The sequence below is a fragment of the Sinocyclocheilus anshuiensis genome, unplaced genomic scaffold (assembly GCF_001515605.1).
Source record: "Sinocyclocheilus anshuiensis isolate Anshui unplaced genomic scaffold, SAMN03320099.WGS_v1.1 scaffold117, whole genome shotgun sequence".
Taxonomy (NCBI): Eukaryota; Metazoa; Chordata; class Actinopteri; order Cypriniformes; family Cyprinidae; genus Sinocyclocheilus; species Sinocyclocheilus anshuiensis.
The window spans coordinates 1,128,694-1,142,099 of record NW_015536624.1 but is presented as its reverse complement, the minus strand read 5'-3'; the positions used below and the strand labels follow the sequence as shown (position 1 = coordinate 1,142,099).

At 34.7% G+C, this 13,406-nt stretch overlaps 1 protein-coding gene across 1 annotated transcript in view; it reads left to right on the top strand.

The window, feature by feature from the left end:
* The first annotated feature begins 4,466 nt into the window (after positions 1–4,466).
* LOC107704867 (FYN-binding protein-like) overlaps positions 4,467–13,406 on the top strand; it is a 14,214-nt gene continuing 5,274 nt past the window's right edge. The window contains exons 1-9 of the mRNA XM_016507887.1: positions 4,467–4,992; positions 6,272–6,407; positions 6,883–6,941; positions 7,205–7,227; positions 7,494–7,534; positions 8,131–8,290; positions 11,242–11,401; positions 11,593–11,685; positions 11,930–11,993. Of these exons, the coding sequence (XP_016363373.1) occupies positions 4,467–4,992; positions 6,272–6,407; positions 6,883–6,941; positions 7,205–7,227; positions 7,494–7,534; positions 8,131–8,290; positions 11,242–11,401; positions 11,593–11,685; positions 11,930–11,993 (1,262 nt within the window). The remainder of the gene's footprint in view (positions 4,993–6,271; positions 6,408–6,882; positions 6,942–7,204; positions 7,228–7,493; positions 7,535–8,130; positions 8,291–11,241; positions 11,402–11,592; positions 11,686–11,929; positions 11,994–13,406) is intronic.

Genomic DNA, 13,406 nt, shown 5'->3' with positions numbered 1-13,406 from the left:
AATCAGTCCGGTCTGTAGCTGTTGTGTGGTGAATCTCTGCCAGCTTTCAGTCAAACTGACTCCATGATGAACCAGCCAGTGTTGGGAAGGTTACTTTGGAAATGTAATAGGTTACAGATTACAAGTTACCCTATTTAAAATGTAATAGTAGTGTAACTTTTTCAATTACTTTATTAAAGTAATGTAACTGATTACTTTTGATTACTTTTCTAAATTTCTAATGAATGTTTATTTGCAACTGTTAATCATTTTCAAACATTTACACCATGCCGGGTTAACCTTACAGTAGTGCTCAACACTGTCAGACTTTCAAAATCCTTCATCACTTGAATTAAGATGATCAAATTTGAACACATCCACCACAAAATCAGACTTTAGTACCGCCTTTTACTTTGAGATTGATCTGAAGTTCAATGCAGATTTAAAATCATAAGAAATAGTTAATAGATGAGAAATCTTTGCATAACTACAGGAAACACTGCATCTAACAATGGTTTGGAAAAAAAATAGTTAATTAAAAAATAATAATAAATAAAAGCATATACATCAGTTCAATACGGTTATCTAATAAGCATGTGTCCTATTCTGTGTACTAAACTCCTGAAACATTGGCGTCTCTTTGTATATGATATGATGATAGTTTTCTCAAAATAAGTAAAATGCTCATGAAGTTACTCAGAGTGGTTCTAGAGATTATGTTTATGTGTTCATGTACTCATATTGAGGCGGCAGAGGCTGAAAACACTGCGAGCTTCAGTAGGCCTATGTGTAGTAAATGAAACCGCATATCTGCGCCATTAATTTCCACGAGGGGCGGACTGGGAAAAAAAATTCAGGCCGGGAAATCTCACACTCATACACCCACAACCAGAGCATGTGAGCGGAGCGGAGTGTGAGCGGAGCAGGGAGCTGAGCGGTAATATTTCCTTAAGAGCGCAGAGCGCCTTTCTGAAGATTCCGCTCCGCTCGCTCAATACAATAAGAATAATTGTAATAACAAATTGGAAAGAGCAGGCTTAATTTTCTAGCAAAATATGATTTATAATGATATAGTAATATCATTTATAATTATAATCAAATTTATAGAATCATTTTATAATATGATTTATATTTTGTAATATTCTTTTGATTTTGCGGTAAAAGCCTATATTTTTGAAAGATTCACCCCTTAAGGTCAGTGGTTAATTTTCCTTGTTTTAGTTTCCATTATGACTGGCTTTCATACAAACACACATATGTCTTCCTTCTTTTTTATCATGGTTAAATGGCATTTTGTTTAACAACATACAATGCAAAGTCATATCAGATTTCAATTGAAATGATTAATTAAATTGTTTAAGTTTTATTTGCCCTACAAATACCTATTTTTCACTCATTGATTCAAATAAGTAGGGGAAGTCGTGGCCTAATGGTTAGAGAGTCGGACTCGTAACCTAAAGTTTGCGGGTTCGAGTCTCGTACCGGCAGGGATTGTAGGTGGGGGGAGTGAATGTACAGCGCTCTCTCCCACCTTCAATACCACGACTGAGGTGTCCTTGAGCAAGGCACCGAACCCCCAACTGCTCCCCGGGCGCCGCAGCATAAATGGCTGCCCACTGCTCCGGGTGTGTGTTCACAGTGTGTGTGTGTTCACTGCTGTGTGTGTGCACTTTGGATGGGTTAAATGCAGAGCACTAATTCCAAGTATGGGTCACCATACTTGGCCACATGTCACGTCACTTTAAATGTTTTGCTCAAACGTTTATGCCATTTATATGGAAGCCCATTTCCGCCACTGAATAAAAAATAAAAGAGGTAATTGCGACTTTTTATCTCACAATTCTGACTTTTTTTCTCAGAATTGCATGATATAATTGAGAGATATCAACTCGCAATTCTGAGAAATAAAGTCAGAATTGCGTGATATAAACTCGCAATTGCGAGACATAAAGTCGCAATTCTGAGAATTAAAGTCAGAACTGCGAGATATAAACTCACAATTCTGACTTTTTTTCTCGCAATTCTGACTTTTTTTCTCAGAATTGTGAGATATAAGCGCGCAATTCTGAGAACATATCAGAATTGATATTTTCCCCCCTCAAAATTGGACTTTAACTCGCAATTGCGAGTTTATATCACGCAATTCTGACGTTATAACTCGCAATTACGAGTTTATATCTCACAATTCTGTGAAAAAAAGACAGAATTGTGAGATAAAAAGTCGCAATTACCTTTTTTTTATTTTGTATTCAGTGGCGGAAACGGGCTTCCATAGAAACGGGCTTCCATACATTTAGGAGGAAGAAAAAGGTTGTGGTGAAAGTTTTAGTCATCAGTTTTCCCATTCTTTCAACCGCACTCCTTGAAAAGACTCCACAGACAGACTAATAACCTAGTGATAGTAGTTCCAGCGCATGCCATCATCATTATGGTGAGTCTGTTCGTTTGCTTTAACATTGCTATTGGTGAAACACTTTTGTGGCGCTCTGAATTAGAAAATTGACCTTCATATGCTGCTCAACTAAACGCCACAGATATTATTATTATTCATGGCATTTGACCACCTAAGCAGAGTTTGTGTTGTTTCTCGCTCTGAAAGTCCAAAGAATAAGAGTGTGGTTTTGAGCTGATGTTAAACCTGACCCCAGATCAGGGTCGTGATGCTCAATAGTGAAACCCTGGTTACACCTCTTCCTTATTAAAGTAATGGAAACATGCATTTCCTCTGGGTGTATTTGTGATTCTCACCATTTTCAGAGTCACTGTACTCTTTCACGCACATGTATGTGCTAGCTGGGTGAGTTTGCAGACAAATTTTGCTGATTTATTTAAATGAGTGTCTTTTATTATGATTTTTCAGTTTGCTGTTGATAATTTAGTTCTTGATTATCTTGATTGTACTTGAGTTAGCAGATGCAATGATAAGAATAGTGATGTGATGCCTGTGGATTTTCTTATTAGGATTGATAATTGTATGATGTGATTGATAAGAATGCAATACAATATCGATCATATAGCTGCATTCTGAAGAAGCAGATGGCAGTATAAAAATTCTCAGTGTTTTTCACGCTTGTGAACGTAAAGAGTGACTAGTGTAAAGGCGGAACCCTAAAGGTGTGAACATACAGTTTCACAGCTTTTTAAAATATCCAACATGTTTTTATCAGTAGCCTGCTTAAGAGGGGTTTGTGTATTGCTGTGTTAATTATAATATTAGTGATTTTATTTAATAAATATAGTCATTTTTTAATATTTTGTGTTGACTGTGCAAAACTTGCTACCACAGTGCTAGGATTTTGTGTTTGGTTGTGTTCAAAGTGGCTACACTCTTAAAAATAAAAGTTCTTTATTGTCATCTTTGGTAGTTCCATGAAGAACTTTTAACATCCATGGAACCTTTACATTTCACAAAAGGTTCAGTATATAGGAAAAAGGTTCTTTACATTTTTAAAATGTTCTTCACACTAAAAAAAAGTGTCGTTTTTTAAAGAATTACTGTCTGCAGTTTATGCAACCGGTCATGGTCTTCTTACAACTGAGACTTTTTCTTTTTCTTTTTTCTTGTAATTGTGATTTTTTTTAGTACACTGTTTTGACTATATCACAATTGCAATTTTATATTTTAAACTAATCTCAAAATTACTTTTTTTTTTTTTTTACCTAAAATTATAGTTATTATTAAGTTTGTGATTATTTTGCTCCATTTTATTGCCCACCCTACAAGTTTAGACTTGCATATTTAAGTCATAGCATATGTCTCCTCCACAAGCCACATGATTTGACATTGATTTGTCATTGAGATGTGGCTTCAAACGTGGGATGAGTTACTAAGTTATGTAGTACCTAGTGTTAAAGGATTAATTTATATTTTTTAAAGTTGTAAAGTTGTGATGCTGCTAAAAAAGAACATTATTTTGTGTATTTGGTGTAATGAAATGTGTTTATGCGGTTTAAGTTTCAAAAAACACATTAATTTCCACATACTGTACATTATTGTTTCTGCTCTATGCCCCGCCTTTCTGAAACGCGTCGATTTTTACAAAGCTCATCGGTCTGAAAAGTGAGGTGTGCTCTGATTGGCCAGCTATCTAGTGCGTTGTGATTGGCCAAATTCCTCAAGTGTGTGACGGAAATGTCACGCCCCTACCATACTGTGATGCCGTGTCCCGGCACGACGAGACAGCGTTTTAGGAGGGCGTGGACGAGTCTTAACTTTTATAAAGAATATCTCTTTGGGTTTGAGACTTTAGTCTTTGCAACTTTAGGGATCTTATCTATTCACGAACAGCTTGTAACACTCCAAAGAGAAAGGAAAACTTGAAATCGCATCATATGACCCCTTTAACAAAGGTTAATGATGCTGTAAAACTATATTGCTCAGTTAGTTCATGAATCAACTGGTGTTAACAAATGAGACCTTATTGTAAAGTGTTACTAATGTTTATGTTTGACATTTTTAGGCCAATTTCACTAATGTACAATCCCTGATGTCTCATTTTAATTCACTGGCTGGTGAAAGTCCGTTTTCCCGACCTGCTCAGAACAATCAATTCGGCAACACCAGGAATCATGAGCAGAATCCAGTGTTGATCCCCAAGACGGCGAAACTCAAACCTGTGGACATGAATAAAGGTGCAGGATCCAAGCCTTTGCCTAAACCTCTCATGGTCAAACCCAACTTCACGGTTAACTCTATGGAGACTAGATTCAATCCTCCAGTTTCTAACAACAAGGCCAATAGTGACTCAAGAAGTGATGCTGTTGGAGTGAAGCTGCCCAATAGAGGGACACAGGAGAACGCTTATACACAAGCCCCCTCTGGAGCTGGATCCCAGAGTCCTGCCAAACAGAAACCCCTTCTTCATGAAAAGATCTCTATAGCACCGGAAACCACTACTGGTTATTTGTCAGTGCCGAAAAAGAAGCCTCTTCCCAGTTTGTTTGTTTTAGGAAAGTGTCCCGCCAAACCACAGAGACCTCCGCTAGTTAACCTCAGCAAGTTCAGAGGGAACGGTAAGATACAGACCTCCATGATGAAGCTTATTTAAGCTAAACTGATGTGTTTTTATTCAGATAAGAAATATTCAGTTCATTATTTTTAAATGACTGGAATAATGTAAGTATACACCCAAAATACTAGTAAGATTTTGGACACATTACTGTTCAAAAATTTGGGGTTTGGGGATTTTTAGTGTTTTTGGCTGTTCAAGGCTGCATTTATTTGGTCAAAAGTACAGTAAAAACAGTAATATTGTGAAAAATTATTACAATTTATAATGTTTTTTTATTTTAATATATTTTAAAATGTCATTTATTCCTGTGATGTCAAAGCTGCATTTTCAGCATCATTACTCCAGTCTTCAGTGTCACATGATCCTTCAGAAATCATTCTAATATACTGATTTGATGCTCAAGAAACATTTCTGATTATTGCCAATGTTGAAAACAGTTTTGCTGCTTAATATTTTTGTGGAAACTGTGACAATTCTTTAATGAATAAAAAGTTCAAACGAACAGCATTTATTTAAAAAATAAATAATTTGCAACATTAAAGTCTTTACTGTAATTTTTGATCTATACATTGCATCCTTCCTGAATAGAAATATTAATTTGTTAAAAAATAAAATCTTACTGACCTCAAACTTTTGAATGGAAGTTTAAATCACTTAAAATTGTTGAAATGTCATTGCGTTATTTAACTATACAGTATATCAAAACAAGTATAATTTATTAAAAAAAAATACATTCCACAACATGTTTAAAATGATTTTAAGGTGATGAAACAATAATAAACAACATTTGAGATCACATCACAATAAAAAAGACATAAATACAGAGTACTGGCATGAAACTCTAGATGGCGCAGTCCAATAGGTCTAACTCAATCCACTGCTGTGTGTGTGCACTTTGGATGGGTAAATGCAGAGCACTAATTCCGAGTATGGGTCACCATACTTGGCCACATGTCACTTCACTACATTACCATGCCAATCCCTCCGAGAGTTGTCATGACAGAAATAATATTTTGCAAAAAGAAAATTAATCCTATAGTAGGACCATTCAGGATTTTTGTATTATTTTCACAATAATTAAGCACATTTTCTCTGGTTCTGTTGGTTTGATGTGTTGTTACCTAATATAATGGCATTCACGAAGTGTGTCCAGATGCTTTCTGGGCCTACTTTATTCTTGTCTAAACATCCAAAAGCTATTTCCCTAAATTGTGAAGTATAAACAATTACATATATACACTTGTCGCTTCATGTTCTGTTTCCATCTGCTGGTTCATCAGTATCCAACACCAGCAACCCTGAGGAAAATTTCTCCCTCCCACCCCCACCGCCTCCTGAACGCCTGTCAATCACATCTGTGACTCCACCCCCACCACCACCATCAGACTTCACATTTCCACCTGCTCCCCCTCCAATGTGAGTGATCCCTCGACATCAATAATAATTCTGGAGATTTGTACGTATTTCCAATAAAATAAAAATATAGAAATATAAAATTCTATTTGAATTTTTATTTATTTATGTACTTATTCATATTTGTTTATTTATTTTAGGACATTGTTCTGTAGAAATACAATTGAGTACCTTGGGGTGGCACATGAGTAAAACATACACAAATGCTGTTGTACATGAATATGGTAATAGTTCAGTACAGTGGTAAAATAGCAATATATTTTAGAAGACCCAGTAATATTTGCATTACCACAATGCTAAGCTCATTGTATGAGTTCATAATTTCATAGTATTCCCACCCTGATATTGTACACTGTAGCACAGTTTATTTTTGTGAGGGAATGCAATGGTACAAATGAATGTTTTACTAATTAGACAAAGTTGTCAAGCTGCAATTTAAAAGTAAGCTTGTGAAAACTGTTTCTTCTGTTGTGAACAGGGATGAGGAGGGTTATTATGATGATACGGATGTCATGAGCCGGATGGAGACTTCACTAGGTGCCATTCACAGAGAAGTTATTTAATATTAATGTTTGATACATACAGTGACCCCAATAAATATCTGGATACCTAATGTCTGAATGCCAATATCTTACAAAATATCAAAGCTGGTGACCTTAATTTAAAGAAAGAGCACATGCAAGTATCACATGCATACCTAATCATATTTAGACATTAGGTGTGACTTCCTCTATCATTAGTGCTGAGGTTTTTTGTCTTTTTAAGAAGTCTGTATTAATGAAGTCTCTTTTCTGTTTTAGGTAAAAGCAGCAATGACCCTGAGGTAAAGATGAAATGTTCATTGTGTTTACTTGCACCATATAAACTGACGTCTCTTTAGAGGTGTTTTAAATAGCATAACATATCTCTGCTGAGACACTTCTGCAAAAGAGTCAGCATCTCAAAAGGAAATGAGAGCATTCACAACACAGTCATTATAATGGACTGAAGAAAACTGTAGTGAGCAGAAGGACACTATTTACAGTTCACTGGTTTTGATGCAGTAACTTACAATGCCAATGATGATGTCTCTGTTTGTTTCTTATGTAGGAGTCAGACGAGGACATGTACGAGGATCTTGATCACAACTGGTAAGAATATGAGTATTCATTAATTTACTGTTGCTCATAATATTTAGTGATTTGAGCAAACCCCTGAACCAAAGTATTAATTTTCACCTGTCCTTCACCGTTACTTGAGGTAATTTCAACAAACTTGTGAAGCAGCACCCTAGCATCGTAATGGCACGTTTTGCACAGGCAAATGCTGCTCACAGTTTCTTCAGAAAATGTAGTTGGTTAGTCTTTAGTAAAGGCTGCAAATCAATTGGGCTCAAATTTTAAGATGATTAATGAAAAAGGAAAACTCACTCAAACTTCTGCTAATGGAAAACTGTCCTCCACACAGGCCAGAAAACAACAAAGAAGAAAAGACGACAAAAGAATCAAAAGAACTAAAGAAAAGGCTGGAAAAAGAAGAGAAGAAACGCTTGGAGCAGGAGAAGAAAGAGAAGAAAGAGAGAGAGAAAAATTTGCACAGGCAAATGCTGCTCACAGTTTCTTCAGAAAATGTAGTTGGTTAGTCTTTAGTAAAGGCTGCAAATCAATTGGGCTCAAATTTTAAGATGATTAATGAAAAAGGAAAACTCACTCAAACTTCTGCTAATGGAAAACTGTCCTCCACACAGGCCAGAAAACAACAAAGAACCGAAAGAAGAAAAGACGACAAAAGAATCAAAAGAACTAAAGAAAAGGCTGGAAAAAGAAGAGAAGAAATGCTTGGAGCAGGAGAAGGAAGAGAAGAAAGAGAGAGAGAAAAAGGAGCAGGAGGCCAGGAAAAAGTTTAAAGTAATTACAAACAGCTCAGTGCTCAGTTTATTTTTATTTTCATTATTTTTGTGAATCTCCACAAAACCTGTCAAAAACACGTCCGGACACCTCAAAATCAAAATTGATATTTTATTTCACATAAATCGAAGATTTATTTCAGGATTGTGACATAATTTTTTTATATATTCGTATATAATTTTTCTCCATGGTCAGGGTGGTATTAGTTTTACTGGCTTTTATTTAAATAAATAAATAAATTAGTATAAATTAGTTTATGCTGATTAAAAAAAATCATTATATAATGAAATGACATTTTATATATACATATATACATACACACACACACACACACACACACAAGGGTTGGGCAATGAAGCTGAAACACCATGTTTTAGACCATAATAATTTATTAGTATGATGTAGAGCCTCCTTTTGCGGCCAATACACCATCCATTTTTTCTTGGGAGTGACAGATACAATAGATTTTTAAGCAACATGAGGTTAAAACAAGTAAAATTATCTGCCAGTGGGGTAAGTAAAATATTCTTAAAACAAGGCAGATCATTTGACTTATTTTAAGCAAAAGACACCTAATTTATTTTTTTCTCCCCCCCTGGAAACAAGACTGAACATCTTACGTCATTTTGCATATCTAGTAAATGCATCTTGATTTAAGAACTTTTAGATATTTTGACTAGAAACAAGACAAAAATACTAAGTAGTACATAGCAGGGATTGGCATATTGCAGCCCAACCCATCACTGATCCACTCCATGCTTCACTCTGGGCATGCAATAGTCTGAGTAGTAAGCCTCTTTGGGGCTTCTCCACATCATAACTTCCACAGATGTGGGAAAGACAGTGAAGGTGGCCTCATCATAGAACAATTTGGCATTGGCACGAGTGACTAAAGGTTTGGCTATAGCAGCCCATCCATTAATATTGACCCTGTGAAGCTCACGGCAAACAGTTTTGGTGGAAACAGGAGAGTCGAGATGCACATTTAATTCTGCAATGATTTGGCGATATATATACTTTTTCCCCAAACATCCCTTTTGAACCGCTTTCTCTTGCATCGACAGTTGGATGCGGTTTGTCTTTTGTGGTGGTATGCCGACATTACCCTGTATACCATAGCTCAAAAGCAAGACCAACAATTTTTCCTTTTTTAAACGGCTATGTTTCCTATTATGTTGTGTGGATTGCAGTGTTTTATGTACAATGCTGGGGGTAAGGCATCACAAGTGACGTGAGTTACGTAATCGGATGACTTTTTTCAAGTAGCTACTAAAGTAATGCATTACTTTTAAATTTACAAGAAAATAGCTGAGTTCCTTTTTCAAATAAGCAACTCAAGTTAGTTTGTTTTCCCATTTCTCACTGACATCTCTCCTGTCCCCATGTTGAGAGAAATTGTGAGTGAGGTGCAGAGGCACTTCCTTCAGCCTGAGGCTTATTAATTTTACTTTTGGTGTAAAATATAACCTTTGGGTTTTTTGTTATTAAAAACAAATAAGCAAGCCAAGCTCAAGTGACAAAAAGTAACCCAAAAGTAAAGTAATGCGTTACTTTCCATAAAAAAGTAACTAAGTAGTGCAATTAGTTACTTATTTTATGGAGTAACGCAATACTTGCATTACTTTTTAAAGCTTTTTAAACTTTCCCAAACACTGTTTATGTTATATACTCTGTGTGTTTATGTATATATTTATATGTTGATCATGGATGAAAATTATATTCCTATGAACAGTGTTGGGGTAACGCATTATAAGTAACACGAGTTACGTAATCAGATTACTTTTTTCAAGTAACTAGTAAAGTAACACATTACTTTTTAATTTACAACACCAGTTACTTTTCTTTTTCCCATTTATTAATTGAAAGCTCTCCTGTCCCCTTGTTGAGAGAAATCGGGAGTAAGCTCAAAGCTGCAATAATTAAATATGTTAAATAATACAAATATCCTTTATGTATTTAATCCCATTTTATTAACCAATTTGCTGCTGACCTTCAGTGATCCAATTCAACCATATTAATAAGCAAAAATTACACAAGATACAGTAACATTTCTTCTTCTTTTTTTATTGCTGAAGAGTGTTGAACTTTCTTCTTCAGTGTTCTACTGTACAGACGTGAATTTACATTTCCTTCAGCCTGAGGCTTTTGGTGTGAAAGGGCTTTTACATTTGCCAAAAATAGAACTTTTTATATTAAAAGCAAACAAGCAAGCCCAGCCCAGATTTAAAAAGTAACGCAAAAGTAACGTAACGCATTACTTTCAATAAAAAGTAACTAAGTAACGTAATTAGTTACTTTTTTAGGAAGTAACGCAATATTGTAATGCATTACTTTTAAAAGTAACTTTCCCCAACACTGCCTATGAATATGAACTATATATTCTGTTTATGTGAAATATAATAGCAATTTTGATTTTGAGGTTGAATGTGTCTCCAGATATGTTTTTGACAGGTACATGTATAGATGTATTAATACAATGTCTATGGGTAAAACTCATAAATACTGAGTTTGGGTCACATTTTATGCCTCTCTCACTCTCTCTGTCTTAATAATTTTCATTGTTAATTTTCATTTTATGTATTAAATATTTATTTATTTATGCATGCATGAAATGAGACTCAGACTCAGTTTTTATGAGTTTACTTTGCTCATAGACATTGTGTAACTGTAATTTTGTTTATAACAAAACAACAATTACATAACTGTAACTGAAAAAAAATATATAAAAAAAAATGTGAATGTGTTTTTTTTTTCATTTATTATATTATTTTGTCATTTTGTGACCCAGACTCGCTTTTCATGAGTTTTTCCCATAGACATTTTGTAACAGTCATTTTGTTGCATGTTTGTAAACATGTTTCTTTCTTTCTTTCTTTTATTACTTTTTAATACAAATAAGTGACAATGACTGTAAGAAACTTGCATCATCACTGCTGTTTGTGCTCGGATAGATCAAGGGTCCGATATTGGTGCTTGAAACGGTGAAGGCCAGTGTGGATCACAAGGGAGGAAAGAACAAACTTCCACTGAAGCAGGGAGAGAGCATTGAAATTGTGCGCAAAACAGAAAACCCAAAGGACTATTGGCTCGCCAGAAACCCTGAAGGCCACTGTGAGTTACTCTGCCGCACTGTACTGGATTTACATCACAAAGAATTCAGTAATGCTTCACATGCTGACAAGAGCTGCTAAACTGAACATGCTCTGTCTATATTAGGCTGAAGCTTCCTGTTTGTCTCTTCCTCTTTGGCTGGCCATGGTCAGCTGCTATTTTGACTTTGTGTTGGTGTGTTTTTCATGTAGATGGTTTTGTGAAGCCTGACACTCTAGATGCTGTGAGAAGCACATCGGATGGACAGGAGGTGTATGATGATGTGGGCGCAAATGATGACGTCAATAAGTAAGCGAGTAACTTATTAAAGATTATTAACACTATTCAGGTTAATCTGTTATTTGCATTTTTTTTTTTTTTTACTAAAAATCATCTCTTTTTTCAGTCTACCAGATGGTAAGCCATTGCATTATACATTTCATAAATATGAATTAAATCACATTGCAATCATGTAGTGAGTGTCAAATGAAGGAAACATAAAGGAAATGACTTTTTTCCCCCTTGTTCACGACCTTGTCACGTGACTACTTCCAGCAGCTGAATGTGATGCAGATATTTATGATTGTCCAGATGATCCACAAGCTGATTTCAGGTGATTCATGTTCAGAAGCATTTAATGCTGCACAAATACTGACATATAGGCGGAGCGTGTGTAAGGCTGGCCACGGGGTCTTGGGGCAAAAATGCCACTAAATTGGATAAAAATGCCCCTGCACAAACAAATTAAGTCTGTTGCTAACAAAGTGTAAATTAATAGGAAGTGTCGACTGCGGCATTAAATTAAGATTTGCTCATGTTGCACCGTATTTCATTTTAGGCGTTTTTTCAGTGTTGCGCATTATAACCAATCACACACGATTCTGTTGAGCTTAGGAATGCAATGGCCAATCAGAGGCGTTCAGATGAGTCATCGCTGAAACTCATCAGCTTTGTTGAATGCACGCACGCTCGATTACAATTTAAAATAGCTGTATTTCTTTGAATTCATTTTAAAATATAATTGATTTCTGCTATGGAAATGCTGAATAAAAAAATATTCATTCAAATATAGTAAATTCACCAAATCATCTTTATTTTAATTCCGCGAATTCTCTCATCATAAACAACAAAGCGCAGATGTACGTACAATGTAAGTAAGGGATTCATTTCGCAGTGTAGACAGCTTCAGTGATTATAACGATAGTTTTGTTCTTTTGAGAGTGCGATAGATCAAAGTTAGTGATAATGTCATTTCTGTACATAATTTATTCGCCGTTTGAATAACCGTGGGAAGGAAACGTTATATAATTATCAATTTCGAATGTTTTAATTAAATTGTAATCACATTAAATGCAAATTCAGTCCCATTATACATATTTTATTAGCCTACATGACACCCATGTCTGGTTCTTGCCTAAAAAGACAGGTGTATGATGTTTGTAGTTAATAGATTTGACTGCTTTTAGCCTTACCCTGGAGTTGGTTCACCCTCCTCCGCCTATGAATACTGATATATTCATTCAAACAATTATGACAGCAATTTTTGTTTATTATTAACTTCCATGCTCAGCACTTAAGGTGCAGCAAGATGTTTAATGTTTTTGAAAGAAGTCTCTTATGCTCGCTAAGGCTGCATTTATTTGATAGAAAATACTGTATTTTTATTGTATTTTTGAGCAAATAAATGCAGTCTTTGTTAATTAATTCATTTATATTTTATATAATATTGCGAAGTATTATTACAATTTAAAATAGCTGTATTTCTTTGAATTCATTTTAAAATATAATTGATTTCTGCTATGGAAATGCTGAATAAAAAAATATTAATTCAAATATAGTAAATTCACCAAATCATCTTTATTTTAATATTTATTTTTAAATGTAGGAGTTTTGAGCTTGTCATATATATTATTTAAATATTTATATTTCAAATTATATTATTTATAATTTATAATGTTTAAAAATGTATATATATATATATATATTTTTTTTTTTTTTTTTTTTTTTTTATTTTTTAGTTTTTATA